At 40.6% G+C, this 14,596-nt stretch overlaps 1 protein-coding gene across 2 annotated transcripts in view; it reads left to right on the top strand.

Annotated features, from left to right (window-relative positions):
* LOC306913380 (cyclic nucleotide-gated channel beta-3-like) overlaps window positions 1-14,596 on the top strand; it is a 40,620-nt gene that overhangs the window by 13,146 nt on the left and 12,878 nt on the right. For both annotated transcript variants that reach the window (XM_079489982.1, XM_079489981.1), the window contains exons 2-7: window positions 3,809-4,017; window positions 5,071-5,121; window positions 7,468-7,554; window positions 7,938-8,002; window positions 8,787-8,909; window positions 14,209-14,350. In XM_079489982.1, coding sequence (XP_079346108.1) covers window positions 3,809-4,017; window positions 5,071-5,121; window positions 7,468-7,554; window positions 7,938-8,002; window positions 8,787-8,909; window positions 14,209-14,350 — 677 coding nt within the window. The remainder of the gene's footprint in view (window positions 1-3,808; window positions 4,018-5,070; window positions 5,122-7,467; window positions 7,555-7,937; window positions 8,003-8,786; window positions 8,910-14,208; window positions 14,351-14,596) is intronic.

Genomic DNA, 14,596 nt, shown 5'->3' with positions numbered 1-14,596 from the left:
GACCTGGTGATTTCTAGAGGTCTGAACATCACTGTGGAAAGGACTATTGAAAGGCCTGAGCTATCAGACCACCATTTGCTGTGTTTTAATATGACTGTCTCTGATCTAGAGAAAAACAACACTGAATATATATATATATATATATATATGGTTCAAAGTTTTAATCTTAAACTAGAGTCAGCTCTTGACATAGTGGCTCCTATGAAAACAAAAAAGAAACACCAGAGTAACACCCTGGATAAATGAGCATACACGTTCACTGAAGCAAGAATGTCGTAGAGCTGAGCGAGCTTGGAGAAAAGCCAAACTCACTATCCACCTAGAGATTCTTAAAGTCAACAGTCACCTATAACAAAGCCTTGGGCAGGCATATTTCTCTGTCATTATTAATGAGAACAAGAAAAATGCCAGAGTCTTATTCTCTGCTTTTCTGATAACAACATTTGTAACATTAGAGCTGATATTATGAATGGTGCTGCTGCTAGCACAAACCCAAGTACGACGATTGGCATGCAAGTAGGCACTCGACAGAGTGCAGTTCTATTATTACTGCTTGTGCAAGTAATAATTATTATTAATAAAGGGAAAGCTGACCAAAGAAAAAATGAAGAAGGGAAAATGAGTGTCACAGAGCAGTAAGTGCATTTGTAGTGAAAGGACTGTGACAACAGGCACTACCCTGTTTTTTACAAGCAGAGTACCAATTATATAATGATTGAGTCTTTTCAAAATATATAAATAGGCCTACTAACCGTTTCTCCGGGCCCAACAGGTCTGGTGGGTGGCCCAGGCGGACCTGCCTCACCCTTAAGAACAAGAGCAATACTTTGTCACCCTAAAATACACAATATGGTCATTACTACGTCACCCTAAAATATATTATGGTAATTACTGTCACCCAAAAACATGATAATTACTACCATATGTCATCCTAAAATAGAGATAATTACTAAGTCACCCTAAAAAAGAAAGAACAAGTTGATTACTATATGTCGCCATAAAATAAAGACAAGGCAATTAAAGGTTTAGTTCAGATTTTTGGCTGTAGGAAAACAGTAGTTCTGGTCATTTGGTGGAGGTCTGGGGGCCACTATATTAATGCCAAGTATTTCCTACAGCTTTAAGTCCAAAAATCTGAACTAACCCCTTAAATAAGATACAGTAGTTCATAGTACAAACCCAGGGACCAGGAAAGCCTCGATCACCCATCGGACCACGTGGAGTGTCTCTACCAGGATATCCCTTGGGACCCATCTGTAAGCACACAGTAACAGAAAAATAATGAATAAATGATATGTATATATATATATATATATATATATATATATATATATTTATTTATTTATATTGGGGGAGAGAGATGGGAAGTGACACGGCAGCAAAGGTCGTCAGGATCGGGAGTCGAACCTGCGACATGCTGCCAGAATTGGCAGCCTCAGAGGTGGCCGGACCACTAGGCCGGCCCGGGCCCACCGTGCTGTAGTTTTTGAGTGGTGCAACCACTCCAAGGAACAGCTTTGTCCCTATGTCCCAACCTGTCCTGTCCCGATGTTTAGAGTACCAATAGGGGGTGCTGTTGCACCACTCGCTTCAGACTGGTCTGATTTTTTTTTAACCTGAAGTGGAAAAGCCCCTTTAATGGTAATGTGTTTTTGCCTGGGCACAGATGTCATAAAGTCATTAATGTTAGGGTGTTTTTGCCTGGGCACAGATGTCAAAAGGTCATAATGTCATAAGGTCACCTGAGCACAGATGCAGGTCAGAGCTGTGATGGCGAGCAGTGCCAGCTTCATGGTGACATGCTGGGACACCATTGTCTCTCAACTGTTGACAAGAAAATATTATTAAACACAAACGCCATTTTTGTCTATAATCGGTAGACTACAGAATACACGGTTTCCATGAATAATTTGTGGCCGTAAAGGCCTATTCATAGTCCAGTTTTCGGTGAAGAGGTGACCACCGAAAACTACAACATGACGTCACGCTGCGGTGGCCCCGCAGCGTGACACATCTCTCTGTTTCGGTGGTCACCGCTTCACCGAAACCTGGATTATGAATATATGCCTAATGCTTTTTATGTCTATAAAATGCTTTCTGTTCTGCCCTCGCTGTGCGTGTAGCCACCAAAGTTGCAGAGCTAGGCAGACAGCTAACATCATAAAGGACCAGGAGGACACGGTTTTCCATTTGAAGGCAAAGACTTTGTTTTGACTTTGTTTCTCTTTTCCTTTCCTTCATTTAATCCATATTTTAATTTTGTAGAACTGAAATAACATGAAATCACTCATTCTTGAGATAAGGGACAAAACCTTTTTCAAATCAGATTTTTTTTATTTTTAAGAACCATTAAAATGAAATGGATGCATTTGTAGACACAGGTCTCAACTACCAATCTTGAGAAGGAACAGGTTTTTCGCATAACATTTCTTTCTAAAATGGGACATTTATGCACTTTATAACTGATTTATGTCAACTCCGTCAGACACACTAAAATCCCTTTTATTTTAATTTGATAATTTCAACAATACTATAAAGTCCTCAGTTATCGTATAATGGCTTTTAGTAGTCAAGTTAAGTAATACAATTCATTTAATATTGTTTTATTCCAATATCACACTATTATGAAATATCCCATTTCTCAAATCCTTCATTTTCAACCTTTACTTTCAATATTATAACATAAAAACCATGTTAAAAAAAATAAAAAGCATCATTACGTAGTATTTCAGTTGGTGTTTCAATACATACTGTAAGCACAAAATATTTGACATTGAATCATCTATTTCTTTGGAAATTAACAAAAACATCATGTGACCAACGTCTGACGGAGTTGACGAACATCTGACGGAGTTGACAAGTTGAACTGATTTAGGTTCTAGACCACCTAGGATCTTGATTCTGGTAACTAATCCCACATTTTCAAGGATGAGGAATACAGTGGTACTATTTAGATTTGCCCTGTGACCATGGCAGCCATTTTTCAAAATGGCCGCCACCTGCTGTTACTTTACAATAACTCAAGTTCTACACCACCTAGGATCTTGATTCTGGTGACTAATCATACATTTTCAAGGATGTGGGATACATTGGTACTATTTAGATTTGGCCTGTGACCATGGTAGACATTTTTCAAAATGGCCGCCAACTTTCTGTTATTTCCCAATAACTCAAGTTCTACACCACCTAGGATCTTGATTCTGGTGACTAATACTACATTGTCAATGATGAGGAATACAGTAGTACTATTTAGATTTATCCTGTGACAATGGCAGCCATTTTAAAAAATGGCGGACCTTCTATTATTTTACCAATTAGTCAGGGAATATTATCAGAATAATGTCAAATCTGGGAATACATTTCTTACCAAGAATGTTCTTGTTTGTAAAGGTGTCTACTAACATATCCCACATTGGTTTCTATTGAACCACCCTAGGGGAATTTTTGACAGCTGCTGATAGTTGGGTACCATCAACAACCAATATAAGGCTAAATGTTCTAAATTTCATTATGCTTTAAGTAGCATGTGGCATGTCAAACGAGGGGGTTTTCATGATTCTGAATCCATTCCAAGCATTAGTTTTGCACGAAAAACACTCCTTGAGCTAAAAACGGCCTCCAGGAAACAACATATGGGTACAGAGGCTACGTTTTTGAGTGAGCAGCCGCTCTGTCTGTCTGTCTGTCTGTCTGTCTGTCTGTCCGTCTGTCTGTCTGTCTGTCTGTCTGTCCGTGTGAGCACGGAATTCCACACACAGTTACATTGCCCTGTCTCGCCACTCTCACGTCCACCCCCACTCCTCTGCAGATCGCAGTTACATCGCCTGGCTGGCGCTGGTGACACTTGCCTGGAACTACAACACCTGGTTTGTCACGGCGTGCCTGTGTTTCAACTACCACACCCCTGACATGATCCCTTACTGGGTGGCCGCCGACCTGTTCGCTGACTTCATCTACCTCGTTGACTGCACCATTTTCCAGCCACGCAAGCAGTTTGTTAGGGGCGGTGATGTCATTGTATGTTGCTGCAATAACAAACTTTTCTTCTTTTCTTTCTTTTGAGGGGCGCTAGCGCCTCTCCTGTCTCCTATGCGCAATGTGAGGATAAAAGGTGAGGACAGAAAAGTGAGGACACCAAATGTGATTGGCCAGTATGTGATGATGTATGATGATGGGTGACAAGAGCGCCCCTCACTTCATATTGGTGTGATTTTTTTTTTTTTTCTTTTCTTTTTTCGTTCTTTTGTCCCCCCACATCGGAAATTTGTGCCAACACAAACATTAAATGCCATTGACAAAGAAGGGAAACGTTACGTCATATGTAGACGAGCAAATCGGCTAACCAATCACATAAATGCAGTTGTTCATGAGATGATGTATAATGATAAGAGCTCTGTGTGATTTGTGAGGGGCGCCAGCCACTCCTATATGCAGGTTTAATGTTTGTCTTTAGTTCAATGTTTGTTTTGTAAACACCATTGACAATGAAGGGAAAATGTACGTCATAATGTGCCATTTACGTCATATTGTCTCTTTATTGTTAATGGCGTTTAATGTCGCATACAGCAATGTATGTGAAAAATAAAAGGGCTTTCATCTTCCTCCATCCCACTTCCGCATCCTCCTGTGGGTCTGGAACTTCCAGGGACCCCCACACAGAGTTGCACCAATCATTTCACACGGGTGTGATTTTAATAGACACTAGTGCTATCTAGGGCATGATTTGAGGCCCTAAAGATGAATACAAAATCAATATGAACATCTTAATACTGTCCAATACTTAGATAGGGAGAGGGGTGCAAATTATGATGTATGTATAGCATTTTTAGCTGCCCTGAGAGCAGAATTCAAAAGCTGCCATCAGAGCAGAAAATTAACATGGTTGTACTTGTATGTATAGCGTTTAAGCTGCCCTGAGAGCAGCATTCAACAGCTGCCCTCAGAGAAGCATTCAAAAGCTGCTCTTGTAATCTTTCCATGTGAATTTGCTGCTCTGCAGGTCAGCTTTTGAATTCTGCTCTCAGGGCAGCGAGTCAAAGGCTAATAATTGTTTTATTTTGTCCTTTTCAGAAAGACAGGGTGACCACGAAGAAGCACTACAGGGAATCAGCTAGAGTCACGGTACAGTGTTATTGATTGATTGATTGACTGATTGAATACTTTATTAACAGTTTGCATGGACAAGCACAGGGAAGTATACTGTACAATTCAATATCCGCTAAAAGGATGATTCCAAGAAAGCTTGTTGTTGTTTTTCAATGGGGTCCTTTTGGACAGTGCCGCCGCTACGTATACGCACAATACGCACTGCGAGTAGGGCAACACGCCTCATAATAACAATGTTCTCTGCGGCTCTGCCGCGTAATAACGCACGCCCAATGTGTGCGTCCTCGCACACATGGGCAAGGAGATAATGCAGCGCTCCCGTCGGGAGGGGGGGGCAGCACAAATAATATGTGAGTAGGGCAACCAAATCGTCAGCGACGTCCCTGTTTTTGGACTTGCAGCATGGGGGCTTGTATTTCTATTATTTTATGTCGGGGTTATTATAGTTATATATTATACAGCGTCGCAGAATTTCCCATTCATTTTTGCCATAGATGTTTCAGAGAGTAGGCTATGTATTTAAAGACCTGTAATCCTCGGTAAAAGCAAACTCGGATGGTGACAAACAAAAGTGTTGTACCCTGCCCTTTTTGAGTGGTGCAACCATAGGGTGCAGCCACTCCAATGCCCAGCTTTGTCCGTCCCTGCGTCCCTGTGTCACTGTGTCCCTGCGTCACTGCGTCCCTGTGTCCCTGCGTCACTGCGTCCCTGTGTCCCTGCGTCACTGCGTCCCTGCGTCCCTGCGTCACTGCGTCCCTGCGTCCCTGTGTCCCTGCGCCCCTGCGTCACTGCGCCCCTGCGTCACTGCGTCCCTGCGTCCCTGTGTCACTGTGTCACTGCGTCACTTCGTCACTGCGTCCCTGCGTCCCTGCGTCACTGCGTCCCTGCGTCACTGTGTCCCTGTGTCCCTGTGTCCCTGCGTCACTGTGTCCCTGCGTCACTGCGTCCCTGTGTCCCTGCGTCCCTGTGTCCCTGCAGGTTTAATATTTGTTTTTAGTTCAATGTTTCTTTTAAAAACGCCATGAACAATAAAGAGAATTTAATGTTTGTTTTTAGTCCAATGTTTGTTTTAAAAACGCCATTGACAATGAAGGGAAAATGTACGTAATTTTGTCCCTAACGAATTTAATGTTTGTTTTGTCACCGTTTGTTTTACATCACCATTACATGCACCTAATCAACGTTAGTTAGACTTTAATATATTAGCGCCCCTCACTTCACACGGATGTGATTTCTTTCTTCTTTCTAATTATTTGTTCGGCCCAATTTTACATTTTTTATTGTCATGCGTTGTCACCATCCGAGTTGGCTTGGTCCGAGGCTTACAAACTCAACGCTCTATAGTAGCCTGGGGTCCACCTATGCTTTCTATGGCATAGGCAGCTCCCGGCAGGATCCGCCGGGAGAATCTAGAAGCAGCTGCGTGACATGAGACTAATTAATTAGAGCGACAGAGAGAAGCTGTAACCAGATCTACTTTAGAGCCACGGATGTTTTCGGCTGTCCGCAGCTTCTTTTCCGGGTTTTTAGACAGCTGGTGTATGGAAATTAAGCTCCACCTCCGCGGATGACTGCCGCGGAACTCGGAAAAGAAGCTGCGGACAGCTTCTTCTGTCCGCGGCTGTCGGCCGTTTTACGCTCAGATGTGGAAACACAGAGAGAGGAGTGTGTGTGTGTGTACGTGTGTCCGTGTGTGCGTCAATTTAACAAATGCCGCAATTTAACAAATGCAGAATTTAAGTGGACTCAGACCTTTTTAGAGGCTACTCTATAGTAACTGAAACTATAATGACCTGACAAAATGTAGAAATAAAATATACATACGTTGATGTGAGTGATCACCTGATCAGGAGATTGCTCCGCCCTCTGCAGGCTTCACGTAACTTTGGGCCTTGATTTCCAAACACTGGATCGTGAATTCGTGACCCATTTATTGTGGGTCGCAGACACCTTTATTTAGTTTATCCTACATTTTGTTTTTAAAAAAGAGAAAAAAAACATTCACAAAATTTTTCATGAATTAAAAACAAATTCAATGTTTAGTTTTTCAGTAATTTCATGAAGAAATCAAAGAAAAATCTAAGAATTTCCATAAATTGGAAAACAAATGTTTATGTAATAGTGAAAATAGCCGATCTACAAGCTCACAACGTGGTGTGACTCATGTGAAGCAACGTGTTGTGAGCTTGTTGATCTGCTATTTTCGCTAGTTTGGCAACATCGCATTTCTCTTTTGGGACACAGGCTAAAACGTTTGGGAACCACTGGTCCAACAATACACTTCAAACGGCTAGAAAAAGAATACCCTAAAAAAACATCCAGATGATTTTTACATGACTGCGTCTCTCTGTCCCTTTTCAGATAGACTTGATATCTCTTGCACCGTTGGACCTGCTGTGCTTCCAGTTCGGATACAAGTCCATTTTCAGAGCTAATCGTATTTTAAAGGTAAATTATATAAACTAAATAGTCTTTCGTTGCCAGACTGTCGCCACCTCGCATGAGTAATGAGTAATTTATATTATCCTAATATACATCGAAATCATCTAAGACTTAGATGATTTCTAGGCTTGCTGCCTAGAAATGGAAATTCAAAAAATAAAATGTAAAGATATTTTAATATATATCTTCGTGAACGGAAATGACAGGTGTAGTTCCAGACTCTATATAGCATTCGGAGATTGTGGAATAGTTGTCTGGCTACGTGAGACTATAAACTAAAGTATGTGATGCATTTCAACAGATACATATTAGCTTATTAAGCTAATGTTATTATGTTATTGTACCAATGTGTTACCGATACCTACTGCATTCTGATTTTCACTTTGAAGGCAGATACATTCTTTGAGTTCAGCGATCGTCTGGAAAGCCTCATGGCCAAAGCTTACATCTGGAGGTGAGATACGACAGTAGTTACAATATTCATTAATTGAGTAGGCCTACTGCACTTAACTCTTAGCCTGCCGCCATTAATTAATCCCTCGATTGCGTATTGCCATGGTTTAATCACGCGTGACACTTACTTTGAAGAGCCAAATATCCGTATCGCATTTTACTATGAAACCATTCCGTGTGTGTTGACGAAGCTGGTGCTCGTTCTCTCGGTCGGTGGTGGAAAAAGTGGACCGCGAGTATCACAGCGCCTGCTACAGGCCGTTGAAAACGCTTGTCTGGGACAAAGCGTCCTCTGCAATGTCGCTTCTGTGAGATAAAGCCGTCTGAAAACAGAGCCGGCAATGTTAGTGGATGCGCGCGCATTTTCAAAATGGCCGCGCCCATTGTGTCAGAAGCATAACAAAGCTAACGGACGGTAGATTTCGATACGATCGTATTAAAACATGCATTAATGAATACATCGCTGTTAAAACGGCTTTTCCGTTTGTGGCAGGCTACAAGATTCTACGTGTTAATATTCCTATGTTCCTGGCGGGTAAACGATTAAGTAACATTTTTGGAGTATCTGTACTTTACTTGAATATTTGTATTGTTGGATACTCGAAATCTGTGAAAATAGCAGATCTACAAGTTCACAACGCTTCACAATGCAACTCTTTGTACACTTGTGTATTTGACTGCTATTTCTATTTTCACTATTGTTGATTTATTTTTATTTTTCACCACTGTAGCTACATTTCTATGCAATGAAGAAACGCTTAACTTGGTGTGTTTTTTGTGTTTAGAGTAATCCGCACCATTGGCTACCTCCTTTTCATGCTCCACCTCAACGCCTGCGTCTACTACGTTGCTTCGGACTACCAGGGCATCGGCAAGACCAAATGGGTGTACTCTGGCCTGGGCAGCGCGTATGTACCCTTCAGTATTATTATTATGTTTCATTTACACGTGTTTACATTGTACCGGTACTAGTGTAGTCAAATGAGACTAAAATGTATAATAGTTTTACCTAACTTACTCGTTCGTTGAGCCACAGAGTGATGGCATTGCTACCATTAGTCTGTCTGTCTATCCACAGTGACTCATGTAGTGGCAGTTTTAGAATGCCAATTCTACTATTCAATAAGAACTATAAGTGTATTCCATTCAGTCAAATAGGATGGACTATCACAAATACGCATTCGGACTGACCGACAGCTGTCACCTGACAGCTGTCACTATTGCCTCTACCTACTTGGGTGTGTTCTCAAATTAGTTGTTTCCTGCTTGCCTCCAACTATCTCCCATTTAGAGCAGTCTTCCTGTCAATCTAACAGCTGACTTGACTCCTCCATACTGTCAGCAAAGGTATACTTATTTGTGTGTCACCCTTATCTTTAGCGCAGATCCTTATATGAACATTTTGTATAGCATCTCTGTTATCCCATTTAGAGTGGGTTCCTGTCTGTCAGCAAACACCATGAACAACACCATGAACGGAGATGTTGTAACACCACCTGTTATTATCTGTCCATGTCCTGTTGTATTTGAATAAAACACCTGTCACTGACTGTCAATTTGGGGGTGTGTGGTTGGGAAATAAAGGGGAGGGAAAGGAGAACTTGAGGGAAAACGGGGTGATGCTTCACTCTTGACTGTACGACGATGTGCAACCATGCGACCATTCTGCTGTACTGAGATGATCAATAAAGAAAGATGACGATATGCCGGACTCCTTGTGTCGTGCCTTCGCCTCTGCTGATTGCCTATGATGGGACCTCATAATTTCCTTGACAAATGACGCTATGTGAGCAGGGTATTTGGATCAGCGTTGGCCAGACGGGTCATTAACAAAGGACGCAGTGACGCAGGGCCGATATTTCGTCTTCACCATAGATGAGTACTTGGGAAAAAAAACCCGACGATTTTAAAGATGGGGGCAAGGCAGAGCCGAAAGAAACTTCGACAAGAAATGAGCGACGCACAGCAAAGGGAGGCGATTCTTCAACTCCAACTGGAGGACCAGAAAAAGCTAATCGACCAGGCAGTATCACGTGTGACACTCCTGGAACAAGAACTTCAAACTGCGGCGTTACTACTACACGCCAACACAACCAACCACCCGGACCAAGCCAACTACGCCGAAACAACCATTCCTGTCAACGATGAAGATGATAGCTACTACAACGACCAAGGAAGGGACACACAACTCCACGTGTCCATACCAAACAACAACTATTATGCCGACCGCAACCACAACAGAGACCAGCCAGAACCAGACTTTCAAATGACCAAACACAGAGGAAAAGAAATGACCAATCAACTGAGCGGCTTCCAGCTAGACCACATCAGCAAGCCTACCCCAAGACCAAGACAACACCCACCGCCGTGGGAAGCCTGGCGTAACCAGCCTGGCAACCCAGGACCATACCACAGCCGACCAGTGAGAGGACAAGTACAAACCCGAGCCAGGGTTGATGCTGTACTCCAGGAAAGGAAGGACAGAAGAAGACGGCAACTAAACCACGCACGCCACATGGGAGAGGATGAAGCCAGCGCAGCCAACACCATTCCTGTCAACGACTTGTGCTATTACTGCGGCCAGACAGGTCATATGAAACGTTGGTGTCCACTGAACCATGCGGCTGTATTACGGCGCACAGCAACGACGGGCCAGCAAATCAATTTTGGCTAAAGAAAACAAACTACGACAGGGTAAATACAATTGAAAATAACTAGATCTTTAGTTTGTAATTGGTAAATACAATTGAGAATAACTAGATCTTTAGTTTGTAATTTACCCTATGTGATTTAATCTATTTAGTCTTACATGTGCAAGTAGTGAACTACAAGAGTTTTGATAAACTACTAAAAATCTAATCTAAATTTTAATCTAACTAGACTCCAATCTAAAATTTGTAAAAGTATAGGCAAGAACAACAATGTTAGAAAATCCTAAAATAGGATGATAAGATATTGGAATTCATTTCCACGCACATATACTGTACTAAAAGGACTCCTCATTGAACACCCCGTGCCCAAAATGGCAAGAGGGGGAGGGGTCATTGGTACAGCCTATGTGTGGGTTAGTTAAAAGGAATACATTTATAGTTTTGCAAATAAATTAACATGGATCTAAGTAATTATTCAAATCGTGAGTGTTTCAAGGTGTTAAAATCAATAGTGTGAAATCAATCATTTATGAGGGTTTAACAAGGTTAAACGTCTAATATTATTTTATCTCCTGTCAATTCTGGTATTTACTAGGTAGCACTAGGCCTTTAGTATAGAAAACAGAGAGAAAGGATTTATTTTCGGGGTGAGATCTGCAAAAAATCGAATCTAGTGAGCTTACGAAAGTTAAATAGTTCCTTTCTCTTCAAGGTTGAACGTCCTTTATCAGTATAGTAATACATGATATAAAGCAGTTTCGGGTTGAACGTCCCTTATCAGAAAGTCACTGGTATAAATATGAAATATTCTTTGGTTGAACGCTAACTTAAGTAATATAATACAGAAAATGTTGAACGAATGGAGATAATATTAAGACAAAGAGACCTCACCTTGGTCACATCAGTAACAGTTTAATTTGAATTAATTCGATATTGGAAAAAAAAACAAATGTCTGATTGACAACCTTCCTTTCTCTCTCTTTCTCTGTCCAGCTGGCAGAATGGGGGGGGGGAGGAAAGGTATTTGTGCGTTTGTGTGTAACTGAGTTAAAAGTAGCAGAGAGCCTAAAATACAGGACGTGGTCATTATCAGTCTATTTATTTATTTATTTTCGGGTGTGAAAAACAGCCTGAGAGGGGACTAACAGTGGCCATAGTTTTGTTCAATGGAGAATATCCTAATGTTAAAGTTTTACCAGGTTAAAGTTTTAAAGTATTACATTATTTTAATTGTTGAGTGTTTAAATTCTATCCTAATATAATCCATTTCAATTATTTTAATTTGAGTTAAATCATTTCAGTTCATTTGGTTCTTAAACTAACTATTATAGGTATTTTGTAGTGTGGAATTACAAAGTTAAAAAATAGTATAGGGAAAGAAAAAAATATATAAATAGCAGATCTACAAGCTCTACTATCTTCTTAAATTTCTTCCTAAATTTAACTAGATGTGTTTACTATCTTCTAATTTAACTATAGATGTGTTTTTCTTGATTCTAGATGTGTCCAGTAATTTTTAAATTTCTTAATAGCGAAACCTTCTTTATCTGACCACTGTCATCAAACATGAATCTAGCCATACAGTTTTAATCATCAATATTTGTCATTCTAAAAATCTCCTGGGCCATGTAAATTAATAAGGTATCAATTTTCATATATAAAGCGGTGGATTGTAGTGGCAGTTTTAGAATGCCAATTCTACTATTCAATAAGAACTATAAGTGTATTCCATTCAGTCAAATAGGATGGACTATCACAAATACGCATTCGGACTGACCGACAGCTGTCACCTGACAGCTGTCACTATTGCCTCTACCTACTTGGGTGTGTTCTCAAATTAGTTGTTTCCTGCTTGCCTCCAACTATCTCCCATTTAGAGCAGTCTTCCTGTCAATCTAACAGCTGACTTGACTCCTCCATACTGTCAGCAAAGGTATACTTATTTGTGTGTCACCCTTATCTTTAGCGCAGATCCTTATATGAACATTTTGTATAGCATCTCTGTTATCCCATTTAGAGTGGGTTCCTGTCTGTCAGCAAACACCATGAACAACACCATGAACGGAGATGTTGTAACACCACCTGTTATTATCTGTCCATGTCCTGTTGTATTTGAATAAAACACCTGTCACTGACTGTCAATTTGGGGGTGTGTGGTTGGGAAATAAAGGGGAGGGAAAGGAGAACTTGAGGGAAAACGGGGTGATGCTTCACTCTTGACTGTACGACGATGTGCAACCATGCGACCATTCTGCTGTACTGAGATGATCAATAAAGAAAGATGACGATATGCCGGACTCCTTGTGTCGTGCCTTCGCCTCTGCTGATTGCCTATGATGGGACCTCATAATGTCCTTGACACTCAATACATAGGTCTGCTGTGGGGGGGGGGACGGTCAAATTATGAAAGATGCACATCTATCCACTTTCCATATAGTCGCCTTCTTAAACTACTGGCCTAATTAATTTTTTTAAGGATTTCTTGAAGAAAACATAATAGAACATAATATGATTACATTGAATTAAATAGGATTAAACCTTAGACTTAGGCAAATTGACCTATTTTATCCTGATAATGTCACAAAACCTTGACTTAGGCCAAAAAAATGCCTATTTCACACTCCTCCTGGCCTAAATCACACTATTATTTTGGCCTAAGTCACACTCATTTTACTAAAAGGGGCGGGATCAGCATGATCCTTTTCAATTACTTTAGCGAGTTTACCAGAGGTCACAAGGAGCTGATTTTACTTTTGGTACTTTAAGTACATTTTGATGCCAAGCACTTTTACTCCAGCACATTTTTAATTCTGGACTTTTACTTGTAACAGAGTAGTTTTATATATTAATAAATAACATTGATTACTTCCACCACTGCCTCTTAACCCTAGAACACTAAACATATTTTTTGTTACACCATCACTAAACACAGGTATATTTTACCCAATATAAAATATTCCATAAAAATATTTCTCATCAAAATATATTGCAGTACAGCAATATATGGCAACTTGAGGTACTCTTCTTTAATATTTCATCATGACTTTTCACAAAAAAACAAAAAATAGATTTCATAGTGGGGCCCTATCATGGGGGGGCAAAATCGGTGAAAAACGTGCATATTATTTTTTAAATATTCCTAAAAAAAGAGAAATGAAGTTGGGAACTTCTCCTTTGGTCCACCCATTCCTAAGACATGTGAGATTGGTCCAGTGAATAAAAAAAATAAAAAAATATCCATTGTGGGTGTATTGGATTTTTTTTACATTTTTTTCTCTATCACACTATCACTAAACACGGGTGAAATTCACCCGAACACCTGCCTGTAGGAGAAATCAGGGATGTGGGCAAGGAAACAAACCTACCTTCTATGATGTCACTGAGCATCATGAAGGTATACTGAAAGACCCACCCACCTCAGACATCAGCAACATTATGATAATTGAAAAAATATAATCGTCCGGGTGAAAATCACCCATGTTTAGTGTTCTAGGGTTAAATTGAGTTTTCACTTGTAAATTCTGTAATATTTTTTCCATGTTTACTGTTGCCATAGTTACCTCAGCTGCTTCTTCTATGCTGAGAAGTCCCTTCTGATGGTGGCCGAGTTACCAACGCCCGACAGTGTGTTCGGTCAAGTCTTTCAGATGACAAACTACCTTTTTGGGGCATTCTTTTTGTCCATCGTTCTAGGACAGGTAGTCTCATAGTTATACTTTACCTTTTTTGTGTTTGTGAGGCAAAAGAGTTTTTCATTCGTTCCCCCCACCCCCCTTCATCAACTTTTTAAAATACATACCGTTTTACGAATTGCGAATTACATTGCTCCATGCAGTTGCTAAAAATTCTCATCAATATGTTATATCCCATTTAGGACGTAACCTGACTGCCAGATTGCGGCAGTATTGAGTTCACCAGTTCCCTCCTCCTGCCTTCATCTGGGC

This window comes from Electrona antarctica (genome assembly GCF_951216825.1).
Source record: "Electrona antarctica genome assembly, chromosome: 20".
Classification (NCBI taxonomy): Eukaryota; Metazoa; Chordata; class Actinopteri; order Myctophiformes; family Myctophidae; genus Electrona; species Electrona antarctica.
This window is presented reverse-complemented; position numbering and strand designations above follow the sequence as displayed.